This window comes from Hylaeus anthracinus, unplaced genomic scaffold, assembly GCF_026225885.1.
Source record: "Hylaeus anthracinus isolate JK02 unplaced genomic scaffold, UHH_iyHylAnth1.0_haploid 11989, whole genome shotgun sequence".
In the NCBI taxonomy this organism is placed as follows: Eukaryota; Metazoa; Arthropoda; class Insecta; order Hymenoptera; family Colletidae; genus Hylaeus; species Hylaeus anthracinus.
The window spans coordinates 7707694-7732677 of NW_026534337.1; the positions used below are offsets into that span (position 1 = coordinate 7707694).

The following is a 24984-nucleotide window of genomic DNA, read 5'->3' on the forward strand; positions in this document are numbered from 1 at the left end:
AAAGCTGGTCAATGGTTAAGCAAAAACATTTGTATTCATTGATACATATAAAATTGAATCTGAAAAATAATCTTTATTTGCCAACAATTGCAGATGGTTTGCTTCTAGGTTTTCCAGTCATCCAGTAATTTTATTTTAGAATTTTCTATGGCAAGAAAGAACTGAAAATGACGCATATACATAGGAATCCCCTTATTAATATCGCCTGAAATTCCACCCCGTGTTGAAATGGGTGCAACCTTAATTTCATCACTGAATGTGAATCCGTGTACATATAAAATAGACGACTCGACTCGTTAACGAAAAGCTAAGGATGGTGGATGACCACTACGAAAATAAACCATCCGAGCTGGATGCACCGTTACGAACGAAAGTCAAGACGGGTAATTAATGCTTGAAGCATCGCGACTGAAACTTTGAACAGACCGGCGGTGAGAATAATTGGCGCGCGACGCAGCGATTACCCACTAAATTGACGAAGAAGCGACCATTTGCTCGAACGAATTATATTTAGAGTTATCGTTTCAGCGGAGAACGTTAAAATTAAAACACTTAATGTGTTTTTTTCATTCTTGTAAGGTGAGTTAGAACTGTAGAAAACACTGAAAAGATTCGATTTTAACCCACGGTATCGATTTTCATATTTCGAGATCAGACTTAGAATCAAGACCCCCAAAAACTTGTATACTAAGTTTCATAAAAATCCAGAAATTTTTCCTATTTTGTACTACCACGTCGAAACCGTTATTTTGAATTTCTAAATTCTGAGTTCAGATTTGGAATCAGCGACTCCAAAAACCCCTGGATACCAAGTTTCATCAAAATCGTTTTAAAGGTACTCGAAATATTCAAGGGAAACTGTAAAGATGACTGTTGTCATCTTCTTCTACGATATATCCTGCTCTTTTCCAGGAAATACTACGCTAGACACTTGTTTACGTTCTTACTACTTTACGTACGACGTGCGTACGCACTTCCAGGAATTTATGTAGGACACTGGTTCATTCATTCATTCATAAGTATCTATTGTATAGGAAACTTTGAAGTCCCGCAACTCTCCATGAAATCTCCCGATTCGATTGTAACAAAATTCTGATTAAAGACCGTAATTTCCATTACCTAATAGATTATTATTATCATTGTTAAATACTTTTAAACAATTGTTTATTTATGAAAATTTATGTGAGATTGAAGTGCCGTAACTCGGCGTGGAATCGCCCGATTAGATTCTAACAAAATTCAAATTGAAGAGTGAAATTTCTACTATCTTATTGATTATTATTATCATTGTTGGATACTTTTAAACAATTGTTTTTTTACTTTATCCTGCTTCTTGAAGCTTGAGTGAACGAGCTCGATTGACCCCACAGTTTCAAATATTTTTTAAATAAATAAAGGCTCTGTTCTTCAATCACGACTTGGTAATAGCGTTAATTACTGTAGCAACTGTTTTGGCGGGACGCAGAAACGTGCGAAATTCACGATTATTTTCCAGCGCTTAATTTGGTCGGCGGGTAAACTTTCTAAAGCGTGGGGGTGGTTTACCTTTTATTTACACGCAAACTGCACGGAAAGCCCTGGTAATTTTTCCGGTTAGCGAGAACCGCTGTCTGTTTTTATTTCGATGTCCCTCTGCCGCGCAATTATTCATAAGCCTCTGGACAATGTTTCGTTTCAGCGTCTCCCGCGGATATTAATTACGTGACCGTTAACATCTGTTCACGGTCGTTCTATCTACTTTTTTTTTTCGTTGTTATCTTTGCGGGGCAATTAACACCTCACGAGGGGAAGCATTAATAACCCGTAACGCGCCCGTAAAACGTTCCATCGAATTTCGTCGCTCACACGGGGAATATTTCGTACTTTTTTCCTAGTATACCGAAAGTCTAATGGAAATGTTTGATACATGTATGAAAAGTACACACTCTGAACAACACTTCTGCCAATTTTCAAAAGAAAATGTTGACTTTAAAGAAAATATAAATTTCGTTGTGCCACGTTAATTCTAGTCGCATAGTGGATCGAATATCTGTATCTTTAACATTTCTAGAATTTTGGAAAGCTACATTAATGTTGATATTTATTCTCAAAGATATCATTTCACGATCCATTCTGCTCGCGCGTTAAATGAATACGAGTGTCCAGATGAGCAATCCATCAGAGTATTTACATAAAATATTCATTACATCATTTATTACATCAAAATTCTTTTGCACTGTTCACCAAACCAATTTATTTCTTCACATCGACATTCTTCGAAACTTCGCTCCAGTTGAGCCACACCGCACACCTGTTGACAGCGTCGACATCATTTAAAAACCATATTCGTTACTCAAATTCTGATATAATTCCGTTCCCGCGGTTCATTATTCTTCGAGGCTCATTTGGGTCCCCCGCGGCGACAGTCAATTAACGAAACAACCGGAATTATTAACACGTGGCTGGAGGTACGGAGCCATTGCAGCGGGTTAGCTGTTATGAGAACACACGGGACGCGATAAGTCTTTGCCACGATTCCGCCCAGGCCACTTCGCCATGGCAATTTAACGCTGTAATAAATGCTAGCCACGCTTTTTCAGAGGCGTTAAATCTGCGTGAAGTTATTACGATCCAGTGTGGGTCGACGCGTTTACGATGGCGGCTGGTCCGCTTTTACGTGCGGCCGATAAAATTATGAAGCACCCGACTTCTTTGCGGAAACGCCTTGAACTCGACCCTGGCGAGCGATGAGATTCAATCGAGACTCTCGAGCCAAAAGGTGCACCCACTGGAGAGGAGACTGATTCGATACATGTCAACGAAGAGAAAAGAAAACCTCGATTCGATGCACCAGAGACCGTAAAATCCGTCGCCTGTTCTCGAGAAGTTCTATAAAACAAATATATCGGACGTAGCCTCGCGTTAACAACGTCTCTCAATTTAAGAACGTGCTTTACTTGCGTATTATTTATTTAGGAAGGGATTAGGTTCACCGCTGTTTGAGTATTTTTACGATCAATCGTGATGGGAAACGGTAATCGAGAAATGAAAGCTGCGAAATAGGTTTGTTTATATTACCAGGTATAAGAGACGTTTGTATATAGAGTTAAGGTACATTTTTGGGGGGAACATGTATGTTTGAAATTTAGAAAAATAAGAGTGATACTGTAGAGAGAAAGACGAAGCAGTTCTGGATCGAGGGAACTACGCTACTACTAGTAAGTAGAACACGATAGTATATGGTCAGACAACAAGGTCTAACTCGATGCAAAGTTCCTTCTATCTGTAAATCACCTCTCAATTTTTGGGTCAAATTTACCTTTAAAATCTTTCTATTTCTATCTGTAAAGCAGTGAATTTCACTCGCTCCTACTCCCTTAACACCCACATCAGTTTCACAGGGAAACCCGGGCGACCCAGCGACAAGGTGCCGCCGTCTTTCAGCGTTAGCGCTCACGTTCTAAATTCAGAGTGATTACTGGCTCGCGGTGGCTGCGATGTTACCGAAATTAGCGGCGACGACGAGCCACGGAATCCTCCAATATTCGCGCGGGGCTGCCCCAAACGAAGCAAACCTACCGATCCTCCCATCCCGCGCGTGCACGCCGACACGGCTGTCCCGATGGCTAATTGGTGGCTCTGTTGCGCAATATATTTATGGAGGACAGGCGAACGACCGTCGGAAACGAGAACGAGGGCCGGTTGGGTGTATTGGACCCGAGTCGAGGTGGTGGAAGTTTCGTTGGTGCCCTATCGATCTGGGAGAGACGGAGAAATTACGGGGGAAGGGTTGCGAAAAGAGCAGCACTCGGAAAAGGAGCGTTGACCATAAAGGCATGGGCCAGAAATTGGCAGAATTTTATTCTGACACCGTGTAGCGATTTATTTGTTCTACTTATTTGTTCTTGTTCTACTTACTTATTTCTTTACTGGAACAGTTACAGAAATAAGCTTTGTTTGCTATGACCTCTATTTTTATTTTATACTAATTTATAAATTTGTATTATCCGCGCTTTCCATACCCAAGAATGAGTGAAACGACAACACGAAACGCGCGTTATCGGATTTCGTGCCTTACTTTTCGTTTAGACTTCTACAGATAGAAATAGAAAAAGTTTAAAAATAAATTTGACCCAAAAATTGAGAGGTAATTAACAGATAGAAGGAACCTCGCATCGAGTTAGACCTTATCGTCTGGCCATATACTGTCGTGTTCTACTTACTAGTAGTAGCGTAGTTCCTTGGATCCAGAGCTGCTTCATCTTTCTCTCTACAGTATCACTCTTATTTTTCTACTTCTACAAATTGAATTATAGCTTTGAGATAGCAAAGAAGAATCTGCGTATCTAAATTTGTCCAATGCTGAAATTGTTGCGCATTCTCATCTCTGCTAGAATCTTAGTATTCTCTATAATCGATTATGGATATCGTGATTTAACTCTCCTGCTACATACCAGGTTACAGAGGGTCCTAAATTATCGGTATTCTGTTAGGCGTAAGGGGTGTATCGCTCTGCTTTAAGGATTGACATCATTTTCATCGTTCCATCGGCCAAATATTGCGATAGGTATACAAACATCTTGATTCGAAAGCCGTCGTTCAACAGAATCCTTGTGAGCCGATTAAAAGTACTAGCGTCTCTCCGTTTTTCATCGAGTTAAGCGGGTAGGGGGAAAAAGGAAAGGTTCGCAGCATCTCATTAACTAGTGCGAAGAGTTGGAGCGTTTACCCCGTTTCGAAATTAATTGTTCACTAAAGGCGTATCTTTTTGCGCGGTGAGATTCCAGCCAGGTCGAAGATCAAAGAAGCATTAAGCAAACTCTCAGAATTGTTATTTAAAAAACGAGGCACGGGAAGTATAAATAAGTTCGCCAGATGCTGTTTGAACCCCTTCGCGCCTGTGGTATGCTTCTCGATTCCCAGTATTTTCAGGCAATTTATATTATTACTTCATTACCTGCTGTTTTCCTATTAGAGAGTATTATTTAAGATTGATACACCACTTGTATCCACAAACAGTTGTGTTTACTTTGGAATTTACGTGGTTTGCTATTTACATTGGAAGTTGAATTTGATTTACAAGCACATAACTCTTTCTTCATGGCTACTCTCTTTATTTTATTAATGAATCGTCGTGAAACTTTTTCTTGAAACTGATTTCGTTTGTTTGGAAAGCAAGACAAAATATTGAACCTCGATCTCGACCTCCTATCAGCGTCGTTGCCGCACACCGTGTCTAGTTTCCGTATTTCTATTAAATTCTCCCTCTATTTACCGTTTAGCGTTCATCGACGAGCAAGCGGCTCGTATTAACAGTATTAAATACACACACGAGTCCATTAATTGCCTGTTTATTACCCTGATAGCTGCCATTATCTCGTTATTACGGTAGAGCTATCCCCGTCTCGTTGTCCCGAGCTTTTTCGTTTCATGTCGGCTTTGTCGCGTGTTAAGCATCATATCCGGCAGTATTTGCCGTTAAACAATACTAGAAAATGTTCAATATTGATGTTCCTCGAGGCGGAAAATTTTAAAATAAAATATAAACTAAAAAATTGGCCAAGTCTCGCGATTTCATATAGGGAACAAATTTTATTTGCATTGAATTGACTCCTTTGTGTTTACATTTGCTGTACGTTAACGAACCGTGAATATGGTTTTCAGGACAAATAATCCATTCTGTCCGTGCCATGGTATGTAATACAAACAAAAATTCTACCTGCAGTTGACACAACGCGTTTTGGAACAGTTGAAAGTTAATAAATGGTTTTGAAAGAATGTAAATACAACGTGCGCAAATTAAAACGAGATTTCAGCATTCTGAAAGAAAAATTCAATACATGGATGAAATTTCGCGACTTTTTCCAAGCGTGGTAAAAACCCTCGCAGATGTCGAGTTGATTTTGGTGAGTGCTATAGCACGTTTATCTTATACGTGACTAGAATTCCAAGTCAATCGGTTCATTTGTTCCCACGCGATATTACGTCAAAAAGTTTGAAGGATGACGCTTCGAAGAAAACTGCTTTAAAGTTTCGCCGGACAGTGTCGGAATGTATGGAGAGTTCAGTTGAAAGTTTCACAACTTTGCAAATTCTTCGAATGTCGTCGTAATACTCTGCAATTATCTCTTTTGAAACTTTTAACCTTAAGATGGAACAAGAAAAAGAATCATTACATATTGATTAAGAGAGTGCATTTTTTGAGAAATTCATTCGATCCTGTTACTAGTAACGGGCGCTGTCACGGTGACGTATTACTCGTCGCTCGTTATCGAGCAAAGGTTCGTCGTCGTCCCGTTTTGAATGCGACCTTACCTCAGACAGACTTGATCGATCCCAGCAATAGGATGTCACTTCAGTCGCGACTATTCGGGCACACGAAACGAGCAGTCGAATTACAGTTTCGAATTAGCCACGCGAATGACACGCGTTCCGAATATTAAATCCAGCCCGAGTGACCAGCCAGGTGACTCGGTCCATTCGAATATGAACAACGAACGAGATTTCGATATCTATTTTGATAATATACATTCTTGTTTTTTGTATAATACCTTTATCTTTTTTTTGGACGTAGAATTTAATTAAACGAGACATAATTGTTTGAGTGATACTACTTGGTCTCTTACTACTACTACTAGGTCTTGGAAGTGTATGGTTAATATTCTTTGGGACTATGTAATTCCAACTTGAAGATCGAATTAGTCTAGACAGAGAAGAACAATAATTTCATTTCGTTCAAAATCCTGAAAAGTTTTATTTGAGGCCAGGATACTCATTGGCCACCCTGTCAAATAAAATCATTTGCGTGGTACTAAATTCTACAATTCTAAACATCAGATTTCCAGTGGCCAGACCAACCCCCTTCATCAGAACGTGATTCTATTCGCTTCGCGATATTGCTTCGCGGCGATTCACTGTTTGCCCCCGGTTTGTGTATTTCCTGCCGCGTTTTCCAGCACGTTCGCGATCGGAAACGACGCTCAAACGCCGTTTTTAACGTTATGCGTCAACAATAACGCTCCACGATCGCGCAAAATATCGACGCAATAAGTGTTCCGCCGTTAAAAATATCGTTCGAAATCGTGACAAAACATGCGGGCTCCACGAGTCACTTCCTTTGAATACACCGAGAACAATAAACACGCGTGCATGGAATATCCATCAAAAACATTTCGATTGGAGAGTTTACCGATCGACAGAAACACTGTTTTGTTCAAAATCGGTTCTGGTCAATGATGTACACTCCGCGATGGGAAAATATTATTCACCGCTATAAGGAATGGTATTGAAAAAGGTCTGGAACCTGGGTCAGGTATAGATTACAAATTAACCTTTGGCAATTGTTGAGTTTGGTTAATTAAATAACTCGGCACGAAAATCTACAATACTTACATCTAATACTTTTATATACTATTTTAGGAATTCATTGCAAAAACGATTTTAATTTAACAATTTCAATCTCCATTTGAAATTAATTATACGTTTCATATATTATATTCGTCTCACCCTTCAAAAATCCTAAAAAATTCGGTCAGATTCCTGTTGGCCATTTTTCTCCAACTTCTCTTTCGCCGAACTGGCGTTAAAGCCGATCGCTGGGTGGATACGCACGGATATTTAAATTAGTTATTGACACGAGTTCGCGGACACCACGCAATCGTTCCCCGATGCGGGTCGGTCTTGATAACTGGATAATTATTCCTATCTCACGTGCTACCATAATGAACCCGCCGCTGGCCGTGCGCGGCCACTTTATGTATTTAATAGCGCCGATTCCGCGTGGCTCCCATCGGCAACGATCGCAATTGGTACTGTTCCGATCCGGCGACGACCGAGAACACGCCAGAGATTTCGAATCGGGACCATTCACGCCCGCATTTGGCCGGGAGTCAAACGCGTTCGGGATTTTTTCCCGTTCGATTCGACGCTTGTTTTGTGGACTGTGCGCGATTAATTCGGGCTGTATGGTCGGCGCGTTAGCGTGAACGATCCTGGACGCGTCGCTGCATGATTCATAATGTCAGGTTACGCACTGCCTGTTGATTTCTTGCTAGGTACGAATGTTGTAGATTTTCTAATCGAGAAGTCTATAAACATTTAGAAATATTGATATCAATATATGTCACAGTGGTATGAAAACAATGTTTATTAATCTGGTTTCCAAAGAGTAAACATGGTTAGTCGAAGGTACTGTTCAATGCAAAGATAAAGAATATTGAAAGTACGTTGCTGTACGTTGGTTTTACGTGTCATCTGTTATTGGAATCAAATTTTGGACCCATATCTGGCCGAGTATGTTTTTCAACAAGGAGGGTGATTTCCAATGACGCATCAAGGCTGTGTTGCTACATTCAATTCCGGCGCACCCGTGCTATCGTATGCTAATGAAAAATTGTACCATAATAGAGATTCGTGACCAGCCAAATAAACAGATACAGTCCTAGTAGTAATACAAATTCGGTTTGACTGTGGTAATGGCATTCAACGACTCGATAATTACACAGTTTGAACAGTGAGTTTATTATCAATATTGGCTTATTAACATTCTAATATGTAAATTGGTACGTGCATATAATGTTCAAACGCGAAACAATTGCTTGACAAATGTAAGTTCCTCAAACAAATAACCGATTTCCTTACACATTTTTTATTGAAAAATACATATAACGAAGTTCCCACCCAACATCAAATCGAATACACATCGATGCTATCATCGCGAATGTTCATGGAAAACGTGTACGCTTACGTGTAACAAAATATTGACGAGTGAAAACTCTAGTAAAAAAAAAAAAAAAAAAAAATAGTGTACGGAATGAAACGGAACGGTGTGTGTAGCGGAATGAAACTTTTTCTTTTAACAAACTCGCCCCTTAAAATTCGAGTTTTGCATGAAATAACATTTCGTATCGGGGTAACTTCATGAGATAATTGGACGGCTTGTTTCGAGTGTTTTTCGTTGTTCCAACGTAACCAAGTAACGCGATGGAATCGCGTTTTGACAATATATACGTATATTTTTTTTACGGAGTTATTCATGCAGCGCCGAATTAATCCAGCAATACGATATCAATCAATTATCCGGTACCTACGATGTAACGCGATATATACGGAGGCGCTGATTAATTAATTCGAGTGTTTAGGTGATCGTTAGCGCGAGAATGTAACATTAATGATTAACATATTATTGTCGAGGTCAAATGGGTCTTCTCACGACGTCCAGTAAAATCGCGCGAATTTTTGAACGCAAATCGCGATGCTGGATCGTTCCAACAATGCGTCCAATTCGCGTTTTCCGCGTTAATAACACAGGAATATTAATAATACGCACGACGTTACGCGATATTAATCATTTGCGTGTATTTGTAGCGTTTACATTCTGACAGAGCAGACAATGAGGGTATGAATCGTCGAATGTAATATCCGTGCAAAATGTATTTCTCACTTGGAATCGAATTAGAGGGTAACAAACGTTTCTTTATTTGTAAATCACGACGAAGTGCTAACGGCAGTTGAAAATAAATTAGATTAATTAATTTTAAATTAATTTCAAATTGTGTATTATTTCTGCCTCGACGTCTCATCGTTATTGCGACGGACCAAGCAACCAAGTGTGTGCAACCAGTTAGTGCAACTTTTAAATCAAACATCAAGGAATACACACTCAACAAAGGGTAAATCGATTTTTTCGCTCCAGATACAAGGAAACCCCTTCAGACAGCAACCGAATCTCGTCCTGTTGCCGCGAGGGAAGCCCAGGAACCGTAACAAATTCCATGTATACTAAAACCGTCGTTCCCTCCGCGAGCTGTCCACCGTCAGGTCGGCGGAAATCTCGCCCTCATTTTTCACGACTTCCTGATTGTCTCGAAACACACCTGGCTGGTAAGAACGCCGGCTAACAAATTCTATGTATACTAAACTAAACTAGCCCCTCCTTCGCTCCCATCAAATATTCACTCGCGGAAATCTCTCGTAGGTAATCTCATTCGCGAGCTATTTCCGAGTAACGCGTTAATTGACGTCGCGGTACGCAGATGAATCTAGGTCGGGACACGATGTGGTGTTTTTATTGATGTCTTCGTAGCACAGATTGGTTAAGAGTCAATGTTACAAAAATACCCCGTAAATCGAGGGATCGTTTCTATAAACGTTGACGTTAAAGATGTTTACGTTAAACGGTTTAAAACTGTCTTCTTGTAATGTTATTCAAAATATCCGAAAATTATTAGAAAAGTGGTAAAATGTTAAACACTGACAGGAAGTGCAAGTTTGGGACTCTTTCAATAGTAGATCAGTCTTATTGTTATTAGTTTTGTGGGTTGAGCTTAAGAAAATGAGGTACCCTCCAATCGGGTTGATTTTTTTGTCATAGATAACCTTTGACCTGGCTATTACAATGGCTGTCATCTTGACCCTTAACTCCCCTCCCTCCTAGGGGTCAAAAACTGAAATGGTCCAACAAATGGTTTTTTGCACCGATCTCAGTGAATACGTCATTTCCAACTTCTTCTTTCCAAGATGAAAGAAATTCAATATTACCGCATCCACCAAAAACTACCCCAAACCTACTCAGACAGTAGATTTCGGGCTTGGATCTATGATGTTCCTCCACGTAAAAAAAAAATTGAAAATGATGTACCCACCGAGATCGGTGCAAAAACCTACTTTTTGAACCGTTTCAATTTTTGACCTCTGAAGTAACCCCTGATCACCGTTGTAATCGACGGATCAATGGCTATCTATGATAATAAAATCACCTCGATTGGAGGGTACCTCATTTTCTTAAACCCAACCGCGTTCTTCTCTCTGCGTGGTCACCGTATATTTCTTTATTGTATTAATTCTAATTTACGTGTCGGTTATTATCCACCGCAATACATCACCGTGACCACACTTACGGTCCGTAAACGAATGTACAAGTTTTTCTGTGTCAGTGTTTTGTAATAAAATTTAAGGGGCTGAAAGCGGTTAGAATGTGACAAATTTCCGGTACCCTCGGGTAATTGCCGGTCGCGATACGCATGGGAATCCAGGTCGGATCCGTACCGATCCCGTGGGTGGGCGTCTTTGTCGCCATCTGTGTCGTAGTCGTCTTCGCGGCGCAAAGTTTGTCGAGCGTGGGTAGGTATACAGCGAGCGTCGGCCAATCCCGGCGGCGTTGACAGAATTTATAGGGCTTTAGGTAGCGCGTGGCCTGCTCAACCTATTTCCCGAGCTAGAAAGACAAACGGAGGCTGCGAAAGTAGTCCTTTGCAGCAAAAGCGAGCCGGACCGCTCGAGTTAAGGCTTGTGCATTGCTCCCTTCCTATGCAGCAATTAGCGCCGCTTCAGCTGCCTGCAAACTCTTGAGCGACAATCGCCGAGGAATAAGGTGAATTTTCCAATTATTCGCACATTTTTCGTCTCGAATAGCGAGGGACGATTCTAACAAAGGGAAGTTCGGTAATTCGGGAATTGGGAAAATTGGGAAAATTGTGGAACGTTTCGTAAAAGTAACATGACTTTTCTCTGAACACTCGATAGGTTCAATTTGAAAATGTCACACGAGTTAAATGAGATTACATTGTTTGAACTATCAAGGATTGTGTCACCGTTTACAGATGTCTCACATATTGGTTGGCAATGATTAGACTGCGGATCTTTATGCATTTATAGAAAATTTGAATGTGCAAGAAACTGCAAAATGCAAACAGTATGCAAGAATATAAAAAAGATTGAAAGTAAAGTTCATGTTATAACATTTGCAGAATAAAATAAATTCCTATTTAGGTTCAATTTTTAGACGGACGTTCGCGAATATTTTATTTTGCATAAAGATCCGCAGTCTAATAATGATTAAGGTTGTTGGATTGAATATGCCCACGAGTGGATTTGCTACTCGCGTTCGCGTTCTTTTTCCTGGATGTCGGAGCGTCTGGTTTCGCGACCCTGAAGATCGTCCCTGAGGGTCTCGTTCCGCTGGACACCTCTGACCCGATTATACGGTTGGATCATCCCTCTGGGTGTTCTATTCGTCGTGACTCGAAGCGCCCATTGGGCCCTTTTTGGGGGGAGTTATGGGTTCCCTGTGGATCTGTCCGTGCGATCTTTCGAGATGTCCCGACACAGATTCGCGAGCCACGAGTTTAAAAGCGACGAACGGTTGTCATAGGGATAGTTTGTGGGAGGTTGCTCCATTTCTAGGAGTCTAAACGAAAATTAAGGCACGGGGATTCGAACCCACGATCCTCGGATCCACAGTCGACCGCTTTACATACGCGACCAATCCCGTACCCTACGTTTCGTGTTCTCGTTTGACTCCTTATTCTTGGGTATGGGAGGCGCGGATAATATAAATTTATAAATTAGTATAAAATAAAAATAGAGGTCATAGCAAACAAAGCTTATTTCTGTAACTGTTCCAGTAAAGAACGCTGACAAATAAATCGCTACACGGTGTCAGAATAAAATTCTGCCAATTTCTGGCCCATGCCCTGTTACGGTAACCCACAACCGAATTACTTTGTGACTCGCGTTGCTCAATAAATATGAAAAGCAATTAATTTAGAAAGCACCAAACGACAAATGCAAACGTAAAAAGAAACCAAGTTGAAAACGGAGCGTTCGTTAAAGGCTCGATGAACGCCCGTCGAATTTATTCTCATGGGCAGCCATTGAAGGTAGAACGTATAGGTTTCCTATAAAGCTCGACGGTAGAAGCCTCGAATGGAACCGTTGGAGGGATGCGCTATCGCAGCTCAGCCGAGGCTCGTAACCAATCGAAATCCGGCACCGACGCGCGATAAGGGAAATAACGGTAATTGCATCTGGAAAAACATACGTTCACGAAGAGTCACGATGTAGTATGACTGCTGACTGGGCCTGCTGCGTCCCATAGCGTTCACAGCTGACACGCGGAAGCTGTAGACGGTGAATGGTTGAAGTTTCTCGATCACGTAGCATGTCTCGTTGTTCGGTGTTACGATCTCCTTTGTTGCATTCCATGGTCCGTTTTCGTAGATTCTGAAAACAAACGTAAGGTAGTTAGCACGGGGCAGAATTGGAAAGTGACGGTTTTTGTGATCATGACATCGTAATTTTAAATATATGATCTGCAAAATTTCGTAGTTGATCCTCAGTTGGTAACAACGCTAACCACTGGCTATATATGTAAATCAATAGACTGCGGATTTTATACTCGTATGAAAAATGTCTGTAGAATATACTTCCTGAATTAATATGCCGGTTAAGTCGGTAAATTGAAACTTCGATGAAGGACGTTTCCGCCTCGAACGCGTTATTTTTTATTTCAACGCTTCGAACGTCACATCATCCATCAATGGGTGACGGCTCAACTCATACGATTGGGAATTTTAATAAATATTTATAAGGGTACCAAATGGAGGGAATATCGTTATGCCTGGTGTATCGAAAACTAAATAATTTAGTGTTGTGTAAACCTTGCACGATATTCCTGATGGCGATTCAAATTTTATTTCATTTAAAACCATTGTTTTCATGTGAATATGGTATTTTTGCATGCATTGGCAAAATGTATTGAAGAGTTAATGGAAAGTAGTAGTTGTATTCTTCTACTCCAGGTGGTCACTTTGATATCTTTGAAATGCATAAGGAACAATGATTGCAGAATGTAAGCTCGCTAAAATATTTAACTCCTGTCGGTAGCTAATTACAGAGAGCATTTGTAGTCACATCACGAAGGAAGTAATGGGGAAACACTGCGAACACGGTTACTGTTTCACGGTTGATCGGGATTAGCAACAATGGCTCGTCAATAAGCAGTATAACGACTGTGTTTAGACGTTAATGCCATCGACGGATCATTGACGACTCGGATGTACATACGGGGAACGGACAAGCGCGATTAATTATATACCCGACATCCCAGTGATCCGGCAAACAATAGCGTTTTACCGCGGGGGCGTTCGAGTTCGTTCGACGTGGAGTAATGCGTGGTCGAAGACGCGACTTGGCGCACCGCGAGATTTTACCGTCTTAAGAATTATACGGGACCAGTTTCACTCTAATTAATACAGGTTATTAATCGCCATCGCGATCCGTTACCAAAGTTCTCGCGCAGCTGCGGTTCGGTTAATTGCCGCAGTTTGCGTTCGGGTTGATTCCCTCTCTGCCCTCTGGCCGTGTCAAATCTTCGATTGGACTATTTACGTACGGATGGTATGGCCGTAAAAGTCCTCCAATTACGGTGCTTATCTGCGTTTCTTCATTCCGAAAGAAAAAAGAGAATATTTCCTGAATTTAATCGAAATTCATTCTATGCTCCTAGATTTCTAAACAGGAACTGTTTGATATGTTTATTTTAATTAATTCATTGCTGTAACTATAAATCGAATTTTCGACTCGATGATTATACAGGGTTTTTCTGGGGGTCCTTTTGGATTTTTTAATTTTCAGTGAAAATATCCACCATGGAACGAATAGTTCCCGAGATATTCGACCACCGTTTTCAAATAAGAGCCCACATGATTAAATTTGCAAACTTCGAGACGCGAAGCACGAATTTAACGAATGCAAATTTATCGCAGCATTCGGTGGCCGTTTAAAATCGCGAACGCCGAGAAATGCTTCGTCGACATTGAATTCGGCACGCGAGTATGCAAACATTCTTCTTTTTTTTTTTTTTTTGGTAAAATCAGAAATCCCTTTTTCCTGGGTCTCGCAAAAATTTCATAACGAGCCGCGCGTTTTTCTTTCTTGGCCGTTTTCCTTTCATTTGTTCCCAAACTCGGTTAGCCCGACGAGGGCGGTTGAAATTACAGAATTTTTAAGCACCCGCCAGTTTCATTTCTCGGTTTCCACAATGTTTCTGGTTCGTGTCACCGTTGCGACACACGCTTCAAAGCGCGGAGGAAATTTATTCCCCTCTCTCTCGTTCGATACCGTACCGAGGGTCTCAAAGGTTTTGGGAAAAATTGTCCTGCGTCTCGCAATTCGAATAAACTTGTAAAACGCGATTACGCGGCCGCCCGCTTCCACGTTGTGTGCATCGTTTGAACTTAACGCATGATAACAATGGGGAAACTGGAACACGCGTGTATTTCGAGAGGAGATAGGAGAAACGTACTCGCTACGCAACGTAATTTCATATTTAGCGAATGTAAATACGGTTTATTATTATTATACACTATGCGCGCACAGATGCATGTATTTTCATATGAAAAATAGCTTGTTAGACGTATCATTTTCGTTAATATATTACTTAATTAACAATCTTGTTTATATTGAGGGGTTGATAAAAGGAAGCAATGCATGTTATTTTTTATTAATAAAAATACTTAATCTTATTTTGTTTACGTACAGTATCTGGAATTCATTCTCGAGTGGTATGATTTCATTAACTTTTAGTTCATTTTAGAAGAAATGCAGAAATACAAGATTGAGGACAATTCAGAAAATTAATGAGAATGAATCGGTTGTTCATTAATATAAACGGTCTAATTAAGAAAACGCGTTTTCGAATATTTTAAAGCAAGAGTGCATGGCTTCTGTAACGAAAACGCAGCGGATCCTTGGCAATTAGCAGAACCATTGTAACAATAGAGAGCACCGGTTGGTTTCCGCCCCCGGGTCTTAAATTTTGCAGAATTTCCCACGTGTAACGCGAACGAAAATACAAATAATTATAAAGAAACGTTACAACGGTTCATGCACACCTCGTTATTTTGCAAATCGTTTTCGCGTTTTTCGAAACATTCAATCCCACCGTAAATTTACGCGTCCAATTTCCGTCGGTGCTTCGAAGAAAAATATCGGACGCTTTTTCTGCTATTTAAACAGCATGTTATTTAAACGGCCCCCGGCGACCAACTGTTTTCGCTGCAGATTTAATAACAATGCGTACGTCTATCTGTTACATCCGAAACTTGTTTTTCAAAACAATGGAGGAACGAGAGTTCGTACGACAGGTGTATTTTAATTGCTACCATTTCTATTCTCGCTTCTTCCTCGCGAGCGCCGTCAAATCAACCGTGGGCGCTGTTGTGTGAAAAATAATAATAATAACATGTATACCGGGGGTGGATATATTTTTGTTATGGAGAAAGATATACTGAAAAGTGGAATGAATGTAAATAGAGTACCAAAGGGGTAGTTTTGTGTAGTGCGTAGGGTGGGGTGACTATGTAAACTCCAACTTAATTTACGAACATTAATAACTCAGACCGAATTCAACATTTAAAATACAAACGTAATAAATACCGCTCTTATAAAACGTAAATTTCAGCATTATGTACCTATTTTTTCATTAATTGCTTTTGTTGAGATTACGACTAGCTTCCAAAAGTGTACAACAAATGATGTTCGATAAAAAAAAGTTGCGTACAAGAATAATATTGGATTGCGCGCGGCAATCGCTTTCAGGAGGGTGAAAAAAATAATGGCGATAACTTGTTTCCAATTAACGTCGCTCGCCAGTCGTTTACTCTCGCCACTTCGATTTGCTTATCGTTCGTATAAGCAGATCATTTCAATTTTGGTCACGCTCGGGACACGGTCATTCGCTGGGGCTTTTCCAGCTAGCCGGGAAATCGATATCGCTGTTACGCGTCACACGAAATTCCCAGCCGACTATTTTCTCTGCTACTGTTCATGATCCTCCGCGATCGTTATTAGATCCACGCTACCTGGTTGAACTGTATCAGTTTCGAATCTATTATCGTCCCATTGTCTACAATGAGAGATTGGATTCGAAGGAGCCGCGCAGGTGTTTTATGGTGGAAAATGTTTTCTACGTCGTTTCGTTCCGTGTAAATCGCTTCACTAACGGTGTAACCACGTTTAGTGCCACCCTCGGTCGTTTGCGTAGATGCTCAATTGTTTCCGAGAGGTTTACCAATAAGAATCGCGTAACTCGTGCCTGGTGCGTTTTCCCCCGAACCCTTTCACTCGCGGAACCGCTCTTTATCTCGTTGCGGAGTTTGCTGGAATTTTATTCGAATTTTGTTGGTAATGCTCGCATGACGAATGTCTATTCCATTAAAGGAGAACTTTCAATCATCCAATGAGGAAAGATAAATTGATTTTACATTTACGCTTGTGTATTTTAAACTATATTCTAAGAATAATGTTTTTTTAAGGCAATGGCGAGTGTTTTATTTGCCTAATTATTTCACGAAATAAATATTCACAGTGCTTCGCGGAACGCGGTTATTACACGACGCAATTAACGAATATTTTCGCGGAGTAATTAGCCGCTTATGTCGTGGGCAAACATTAATATTTGACGGATGTTTAAATATTTACAATGGATTCAATTTCTCGGGGGGTGCCAATTTATTACAAAGTTTGCAGCGTTACGAATTATTTCGCACCTTGATATCTGTTATTTATAATTAATAACGGTTTGCAATATTCATTGGGTGTAAGAATTGTTTTCGATATCTGCCACGCGATTCGTTGTTATCGTTACTCGGTTATGAATACTACTCTTCGAGGAATTAATTGTCATTATTTACAGGTATCACCTTCTCGTTATTAAACATTGTCCAATTAATATAAACGTTTCGGCTGCAGTTACGTATCTCATAACTGTACTGTTTCAAATTCTTCTCGTTTAATATTCAAATACCTCGATAATATTAAACTACCTAGGAAGTTAGAATACAGTTTAACAAACTATCTATCTTTCATCTATTTCTGACCAGTCCCAGTTTAATAGTAAAATTTGACTCGCTCAAATGATAGCTGTCACCTCTCGCTGTTTCTCCTTTTCACTTTCGTTCAGAAGTAATAAAGTCAACTCGAAATTACTCTTTCCTCTTGTAAGGGAACTGAGTCGAAAAGTTACTTTTAGCTTAGGTGTGATGGAACCAGCAGGTGGCACGATGGAGTCCATCACGAGGCCTCGGGACTCGGTGGTCTGAACGAAAAGTTTCACCCTCGAAGGGATACGGGCAGGATCAGAGGAACACGGGACGTCGTATCAGAAATTTTGATTCACAATGCGCTCCCTATCGTTCTGTAGAAATAAATCGTCGTCTCTAACTTTTCGATCAACGAACGTCGCCCACGCAAGAAAACTGTCGCCGAAGGGAGCAGAGGGCATTCGTCTTCGAGGGCCGAGATCCACGTTTGTGGAAAACCGTGAAAACCCCTATCCCCTTCGACCGTGGCAGGCTGAATTAAGAGAGCAACCTGCTATTTTGGGGTCAAAGATCGATTACTCTTTACCATCTTTGCTTCTTTTTATAACGAAAATAACAGGACGAGTAAAATTGATAGACACATGTCTTCTGAAATGTACTTTCTATGTATGTAATCATCATTATTTAACTCGAACGTTATCCAACTGACGAATGTATAAGTAGGCAAGAACTTACATGTAAGTCCTTCTTACACATACGAAACTCGTAAAAGTTTATTCATCAAAAGAAGACAGAAACCACTGGGAACGAAAATGTTGCGCGTTACAAGAACAAATTCATATTTATTGACGAGCACCGCGAATGAAAATCTAAATCGTACAATGTACGCCGCTTCCCGGAAAAAGCCAATCATACATTCTTTCTCGTCGACCAATTATTCCCGTTTACTTCGAAACCCTGTGATCTCAATTGGCATCAAATTGCCTGCGTCTTTTTTATTTCAAAAAGCGACATACAGGGTGTCCCAAAAGTCGGGGAGGAGCCGGAAATGGGGGGTAGCTGAGACGATTCTGAACAACAATTTCCTTTGCAAAAATGTCGGATGGGGCTTCGTTAAGGAGATATTAAGCGAAAACCCCGACCAATCAGAGAGCGCGTAGACCGTTGGAGCGGCCGCGGTAACGAAGGCTACGCGCTAGCGGTCGCGCTTGTACGCGAACAAGTGACTCGACGTGCATCGAAGGACATAGACGTTGCCGCGTCTGATTGGTCGGGGTTTTCGCTTAATATCTCATTAACGAAACCCCATCCGACATTTTTGCAAAGGAAATTGTTGTTCAGAATCGTCTCAGCAACCCCCCGTTTCCGGATCCTCCCTGTATAGGGAGCTGCACTATTCGAAATACCAACAGGGAGTCCAGACTTCCCCATTCGATAGGAGAATCGATACTGTTGCGTTATTTCTCAACGTATCGTAATTTAATACGTTTCCATCTCTGGACAACGGTGCTTTGAGATCGCTGTATCCAACGTTATCGATCACCAGGCTCGTCATAGTCTTGCCCGCGACTCGTTGCGTGCGCTGGAGTTTCATGCAAACGTAGCTCCAGTCTGAAACGACGAAAGTAACACCGTGACTGAGCTTTCGCCGTGTGATTATCATAACGACGTGCTCTGCAACCTGTTAGATTCCTACCCAGAGCTTTTTCCTCGATATCGAGTCGCCTCGTCGAACACGACAGAGAGGGTGAGCGTTTTAGAGACGCTAATATAGTATTAAGAATGAACGGTGTTTGCGTTTCCGCGATCGGAAATCGCAGTTGTTCCTATTAGTTCCCAACGGTAACTGTCCACTGAACCAACGCAACTCGTGGATCGATGGATTTATCACGCTAGAATAAATGCTGATCTCGCAGGGTCGAAGAGACCTTGCCAATTAAACATTCATTTCGTCGAATCGATACAAGTAACGAGGGAAAATATTTTATTAACGACGAAATACGAAGTGTAATAAGTTATGGGATGACGTACAGGTATAGGAAATACCTAGTTCAGTACCGTGTGAATAACACATGAGTGCATTTATTTCTTCGTTATTGGGTTTTTAATGTTCATTAGCGTCTAGGTTATCTGCACGAAATAAATTTGTAGGTGTCGAGTATAAAATTTTGTTTCTGAACGAGTATTCGTCCCGTCGAATATTTATTTTTATGTGTCATCTCTTTCACTCGCGATTTCCCATTATTCGAGATGAAATTTTGGTTTTCTGTACACAAGCGTTATGAATTATTTCAAGCTTTTGAATGTGGAGTTCAAGTACTTGCGACGGCCTGTCGGGAACCACGATTATACTAAAAGCACATCGCGAACAAGAGTCGAAGGACCACTACAAATTGTTGGAATTCATTAATTTGTTATCGATAAATACGAATGGGATTAATTGAAAGAATTTACGAAGAAACATACGAAAGCGATATTTAATGTAATTAAATATTAAAACAATTACCAGAGGCTAATGGTTCTGAAAGAAACGATACGATTCACGTTTGATATAAAAAATTTGCGATATTGTGAATCGCACCCCTTTCCAGAATTCAATATCTGATTCATTTCACCGATGCAACGCGAAATTGTACTTTGATTTACATTCCCCAATTACAAGGTAAACATACGTTTAATGTAGTTAGTATCGATGCAGGAAATGTATAAAATCGCGAAATAACAAGCGAAATTACTTCTCTCACTGTTTAAAAACACGCCAAATGCAACGGGATAAATATAATTAAAAACAGAAATTGTTGCAATGAATATCGAATTAATATAATCCATATTTATATGACGATTGGTCGTCGATGTAAAAAATCTAGCGATGCTAGGAAATGGCTCAAGTTTTGCCGAATAAACGAAATTCATCGAAGTATCGAAACGTATTCTGCGGAAATGTTGTTAAGTCAGGAAATAACAAATTCCACAGTTTTTATTTCCAGAGTATCGAGGTCTTTCTGTTTACTTTTTAACTTTTTTACGAACCCATTAGATAGGATACGGAGGCTGAACGCAGCGGTCTCATGTCTGCGTATCTTTTCAACAATAGATGCAGGTTCATTGCGCAAAATCCAAACGTTTCGGTATCGAAAATGCAAAATAAGAGCCGCATTGTATGCGTATACGCGGCCTCGAGATTTTTCCTCATATTATTTTTCGATATAATTATAATCTGCTAGTTTCCAAATTGGAAATCGTGATATTTTATTTCCGGGGAAATTTCAGTATCAATGCCCGATCTCAATTACTATTTGCAAGAATGGACGAACTGGAAATCTATCGAGGAGTGGGATATAAAACATCAGTTTCATGGACGAGGTGAATAGCGTTTATAATTATTTTTGACGTACCTCCGTTTCGAAAAATCAGTCTCACGACAGAGGCAAATTGCCTGTACAAATATTTTTGATATACTATTGTTTCTAGATTGTTTTCAATTTATTCAAATGGAACCGGGAACTTTTACCCATCAAACTTGAGTAAAAAATAGTCGATGAAATTTTGTTGTTGCTCGATATTATTAAAATAGAATAAGCAAATCCTTTAATCTAAAACCAATCAAATTTTTAGTCGAACCATAAAAACGAAAGCGAGGAAAAAAGTACGATCGTTGTTTTTTCCTTTTGCAATTCAAACATCCGTCAATCTCCACGCGTCACGTTGAAATTATCGATCAACGTTCAGCTACAAGTTCGCCTCGCCGAGCGTAATACGCATCGTTATTAAATCACTCCGCGGACGAAACGATCCGTGAAAAAACAAAGCTCGTTGCATCGGGACACAACGGACGCGGTTACGAGTGCTACGTCACCATTGACAACAGTCTTGTAAAAAAATAAACTACACCGCGCTCGATGGCGTGTAATTCATACGACGACGCGTCGACGTCTGCCGTCTGTCCACTCGAATTCCTGGCGTCGCGTCGCGAACCACGGATGTTCATCAAGACGGTTACTTTTGCAGCTAATTAGAGGATAAACGAGCAATACTGGCGAGTGGTTCCTTTTTTCACTTAAAAATTCCTCAAAGATGATGATAATTAATGTGCTGGAGCAGGAATAATTTATTTCAGAATGGAGTCAATTATATTGGGTTGAAATTTTTGTTATCCTCTCAGCGTTTGTGCAACAATACAGACAAGCAATGATGTGTATTGGTTATGAGGGTTATAAAATAATTATTTCTCAGTTATTCGTTCAAAATAAAACACTCTTTATTTCGACCGGAGTCGTACCGTGTGTACCTTTTCGAACAGAACCTCTCATGGCTTCTTTTTTATATTTCAGGAGGACAGTCATATTCGTGGTTACATCTTGGAATCACAGATCTTTCACTTCTAAAATCAAATGAGTATTATTTTATTTTTGAAGTTGTTATTTTTCTGAAATATTATCTGTACTATGTATTTTTATTTCAAACCTAAAACTAGCTCTTCTCTTGAATCATTCACCTTCTACAATTTCCATTTCATGAACCTCCAAACGCGTCCATCCCACCACAGACGTCAAAAAAGCAAACTGTATAATTCAACACAGGCGAGAAACGTTTATTTTTAATTTTTGTGACTTTTATGGGTCGTTAAATTTTCAGTGTTTCACTCTACCTTTGGTTTCCTCCGCTGGCATTCTGCGACGTGCCGGAGTTCGCCGAAAATTCGCGAGCGCCGCGTGACCCGAAAGCGGACAGACGCGCGACGCGGGGCGTCGTGAGCGTATTCCACTTGCCAAACTTCGGTTAACGAGCAAATCACGTTACACGTGATATCGCGTTCTGAGAACACTATCTACGGCGTTAGTCGTGCTACATTAGCCAGCGCCCCGCAATTAATTAAGTTACAAGCGGTTTAATGGGGATCTAGTTATCTCTTTGATTGGCCGGCCCCTTGCACGCGGCACCGAATTTCTCTCCCGGTACTTATTTCCGGCTTCAACTCCTCGCCAGCTACCGTCTCGGTATCCAGCTATCCCGTGAAACAAAGAGACCGCACAGGGAAACTGGGTCGTCCGTGAGATAGAGAACTCCCTAAATGATCTCAATTATATTCTTAGTTAACCGGGAACGAGAGCTTTCGGCCAACCCGTTGGCTATACTTCTGTGTCGGGGCTCCGTATTCCTTCTGGAGGTTGTCGTGGAGAGATCCTTTGTTATCTAGAGAATTAACTCTCGATCGATGTCCTGTTGCTTTATCCGACGTTTTGTTGTCGTTGAATCCAAAGCTCGGACAGTTCACGCATTTGGTTCGGGCCCCAGGGACTCCTTGCTTGGGAAAACCGTGACACCTAATCTCCAGGCTATTACTTCCAGGTGACGATCGAGAGCTACGATGGAATAATTGGATCGAAATTGGCAGTAGTAGACACATAGTGTTGTGTAATTTGATTATATACGCATCAATTTATTATTCAACTCGAGTTAACTCGTGAGTATGCGAAGAACCGAAAAATAATTCTCTTCCGCTAAATAAAACAATCTGTATGTAATGTATGTAATATGTAATTTAATCACATATATCTACAGATAGTTTATTATACAACTCGAGTTAGCTCGTGAATATACGAAGAATTGGGAAATAATTTCTCTTCCATTAAATAGAAATATAAAAAGCAATGAACAGTTTACTAACGGGAAACAGCTCTTTACAGAGATCATTGCAGCATTCCATAAAATACACAAATTCCATCTCACTTTTCGCTGATCTTTTTGTGTACCCCCTAACGCGAGTGGTTTTGTCAGCGAACATTTTGCAATTGCATTTTGGTCTCCCCGGGACCTCTAACCCCCTTTGAAACGCTCTTTTCAAAAACAATGCGCTGATATGGTCCGGACGTATCGAGGCAAACCCCGATTAATAAAGCTTTATTAAATACTCGGCTAGCGTAAGCGAATGGAACGTCCAGCAGTGTTTTTGCCACACACGGTTTTTCCATGGCGCGTTTTATGACGATCAGATATAGTCACGTGGAACAATTATTTTCACAGAGCGCGGACAACAGGAGCTGTCTAAAAACGTGACATTTCATTAAATACACAGTGCGCTGTATTAAACAGTGCGAGTTGCATTAATAATTGTGTTTGGCTTTGTCGACGAACACAACGAACATATCATAGTGGAAACGACATTCTGAAACGAGGAAAATTTCTAAATACGTGCACTACACGCGATTTGGTCCACATCGTGGCCACCAGGGAAGACAAAAGGAGTGTTTAGAGGGGCTCCAAACAGTGTTGGGCTTCCGGTAGGTCCTCGACTGCTAAATATTTGGGAGGCTGAGTGCTAACTCTGTAAAACAGCTTCGAAGAACCTTTCGCGAGAACGGTTCTGCCTTCTCATTAATTGTTCTTCCGAGGAGCAGCCAGTAGTTACCGTTTACTTAAAGATAGAGCCTTTCTGGCCTTTGTTTGTGAAAAGTTTCGAACCGCAGCATGGATATTAATCATTCTGGCGAACATTTCATTCAATATAAACAAAGTTGGCTTTATCAAATCTGAGAGACTTTCTTTAGATGTTGCAGACCTCAATTGATTCTTAATTAGCTTCGTAAATTTACTGAACGATCTTCAACCAGAATTTACCATTCCTGGGGCTTGTCGATAGTACATTCGAGGTAATATGTGTTTAGGAACGCTAGGGATTTTATAACGCAGAGTCGCAAAACAAAGTGGGTTACCAGGGAAGTCCCAGTATCAACATTGCCAGCTTTTTGGGTTTTCGATTAGGCTCCCTCCCGAATTGGGGTAGAATACGCCGAGCAGATGAGGGAAGGGCAAACGACGGTTCGAAACAACAGACAGGAAATTGTTCTGGGCCAATTGCAAACTCGGCGTGCAGATTCGGTCTCCCGGAGACAGGGATAAACGTAGCCGCGTTCATCACTCAAAATTAGAACGTGCCGCAGGATTATCATTGACGTTCCGTCGATTCGTTCGAGCCGTAGGAACGCGATACACAGGCGAGTAGATAATACAGAGCAATTTACCATTTCGTGCCAGCATAAACAGCGGCCGTGCTCGTAGTGGATACAGCCGCCTGCCTATCTCTGTACGTTTACCACGTACCGTCGACAAGATCCACAAATCCCTGACGGGCATCGCGAGCAGGATCGAACTCGTGCGGCGGATTCCGTGCTCCACCTCGAACAGAGGGATAATTCTTGCGTCAACAACGGGACCGGTCGCTCTCCAAGCGCCGTGGAAAAATCCCCCGTTGTTGCGGACGGGTATTAAGGCGGGAACGTATTTAGTTAGCGTTTGCCACCGCGGCAGGGTGAAATTTCTAAATGGGGAGAACACGTGCGACACGGTCAGGTGTCGAGGACTCTTTCGAGCTGAGGGATGACACGCGTTGGTCACGAAATTA

General features: G+C 40.9%; 1 protein-coding gene across 2 annotated transcripts in view; it reads right to left on the minus strand.

The window, feature by feature from the left end:
• The window catches only part of LOC128887661 (tyrosine-protein phosphatase 99A-like), a 498087-nt gene that overhangs the window by 43120 nt on the left and 429983 nt on the right, over positions 1 to 24984 (minus strand). For both annotated transcript variants that reach the window (XM_054143797.1, XM_054143795.1), the window contains exon 4: positions 12800 to 12981. In XM_054143797.1, coding sequence (XP_053999772.1) covers positions 12800 to 12981 — 182 coding nt within the window. The remainder of the gene's footprint in view (positions 1 to 12799; positions 12982 to 24984) is intronic.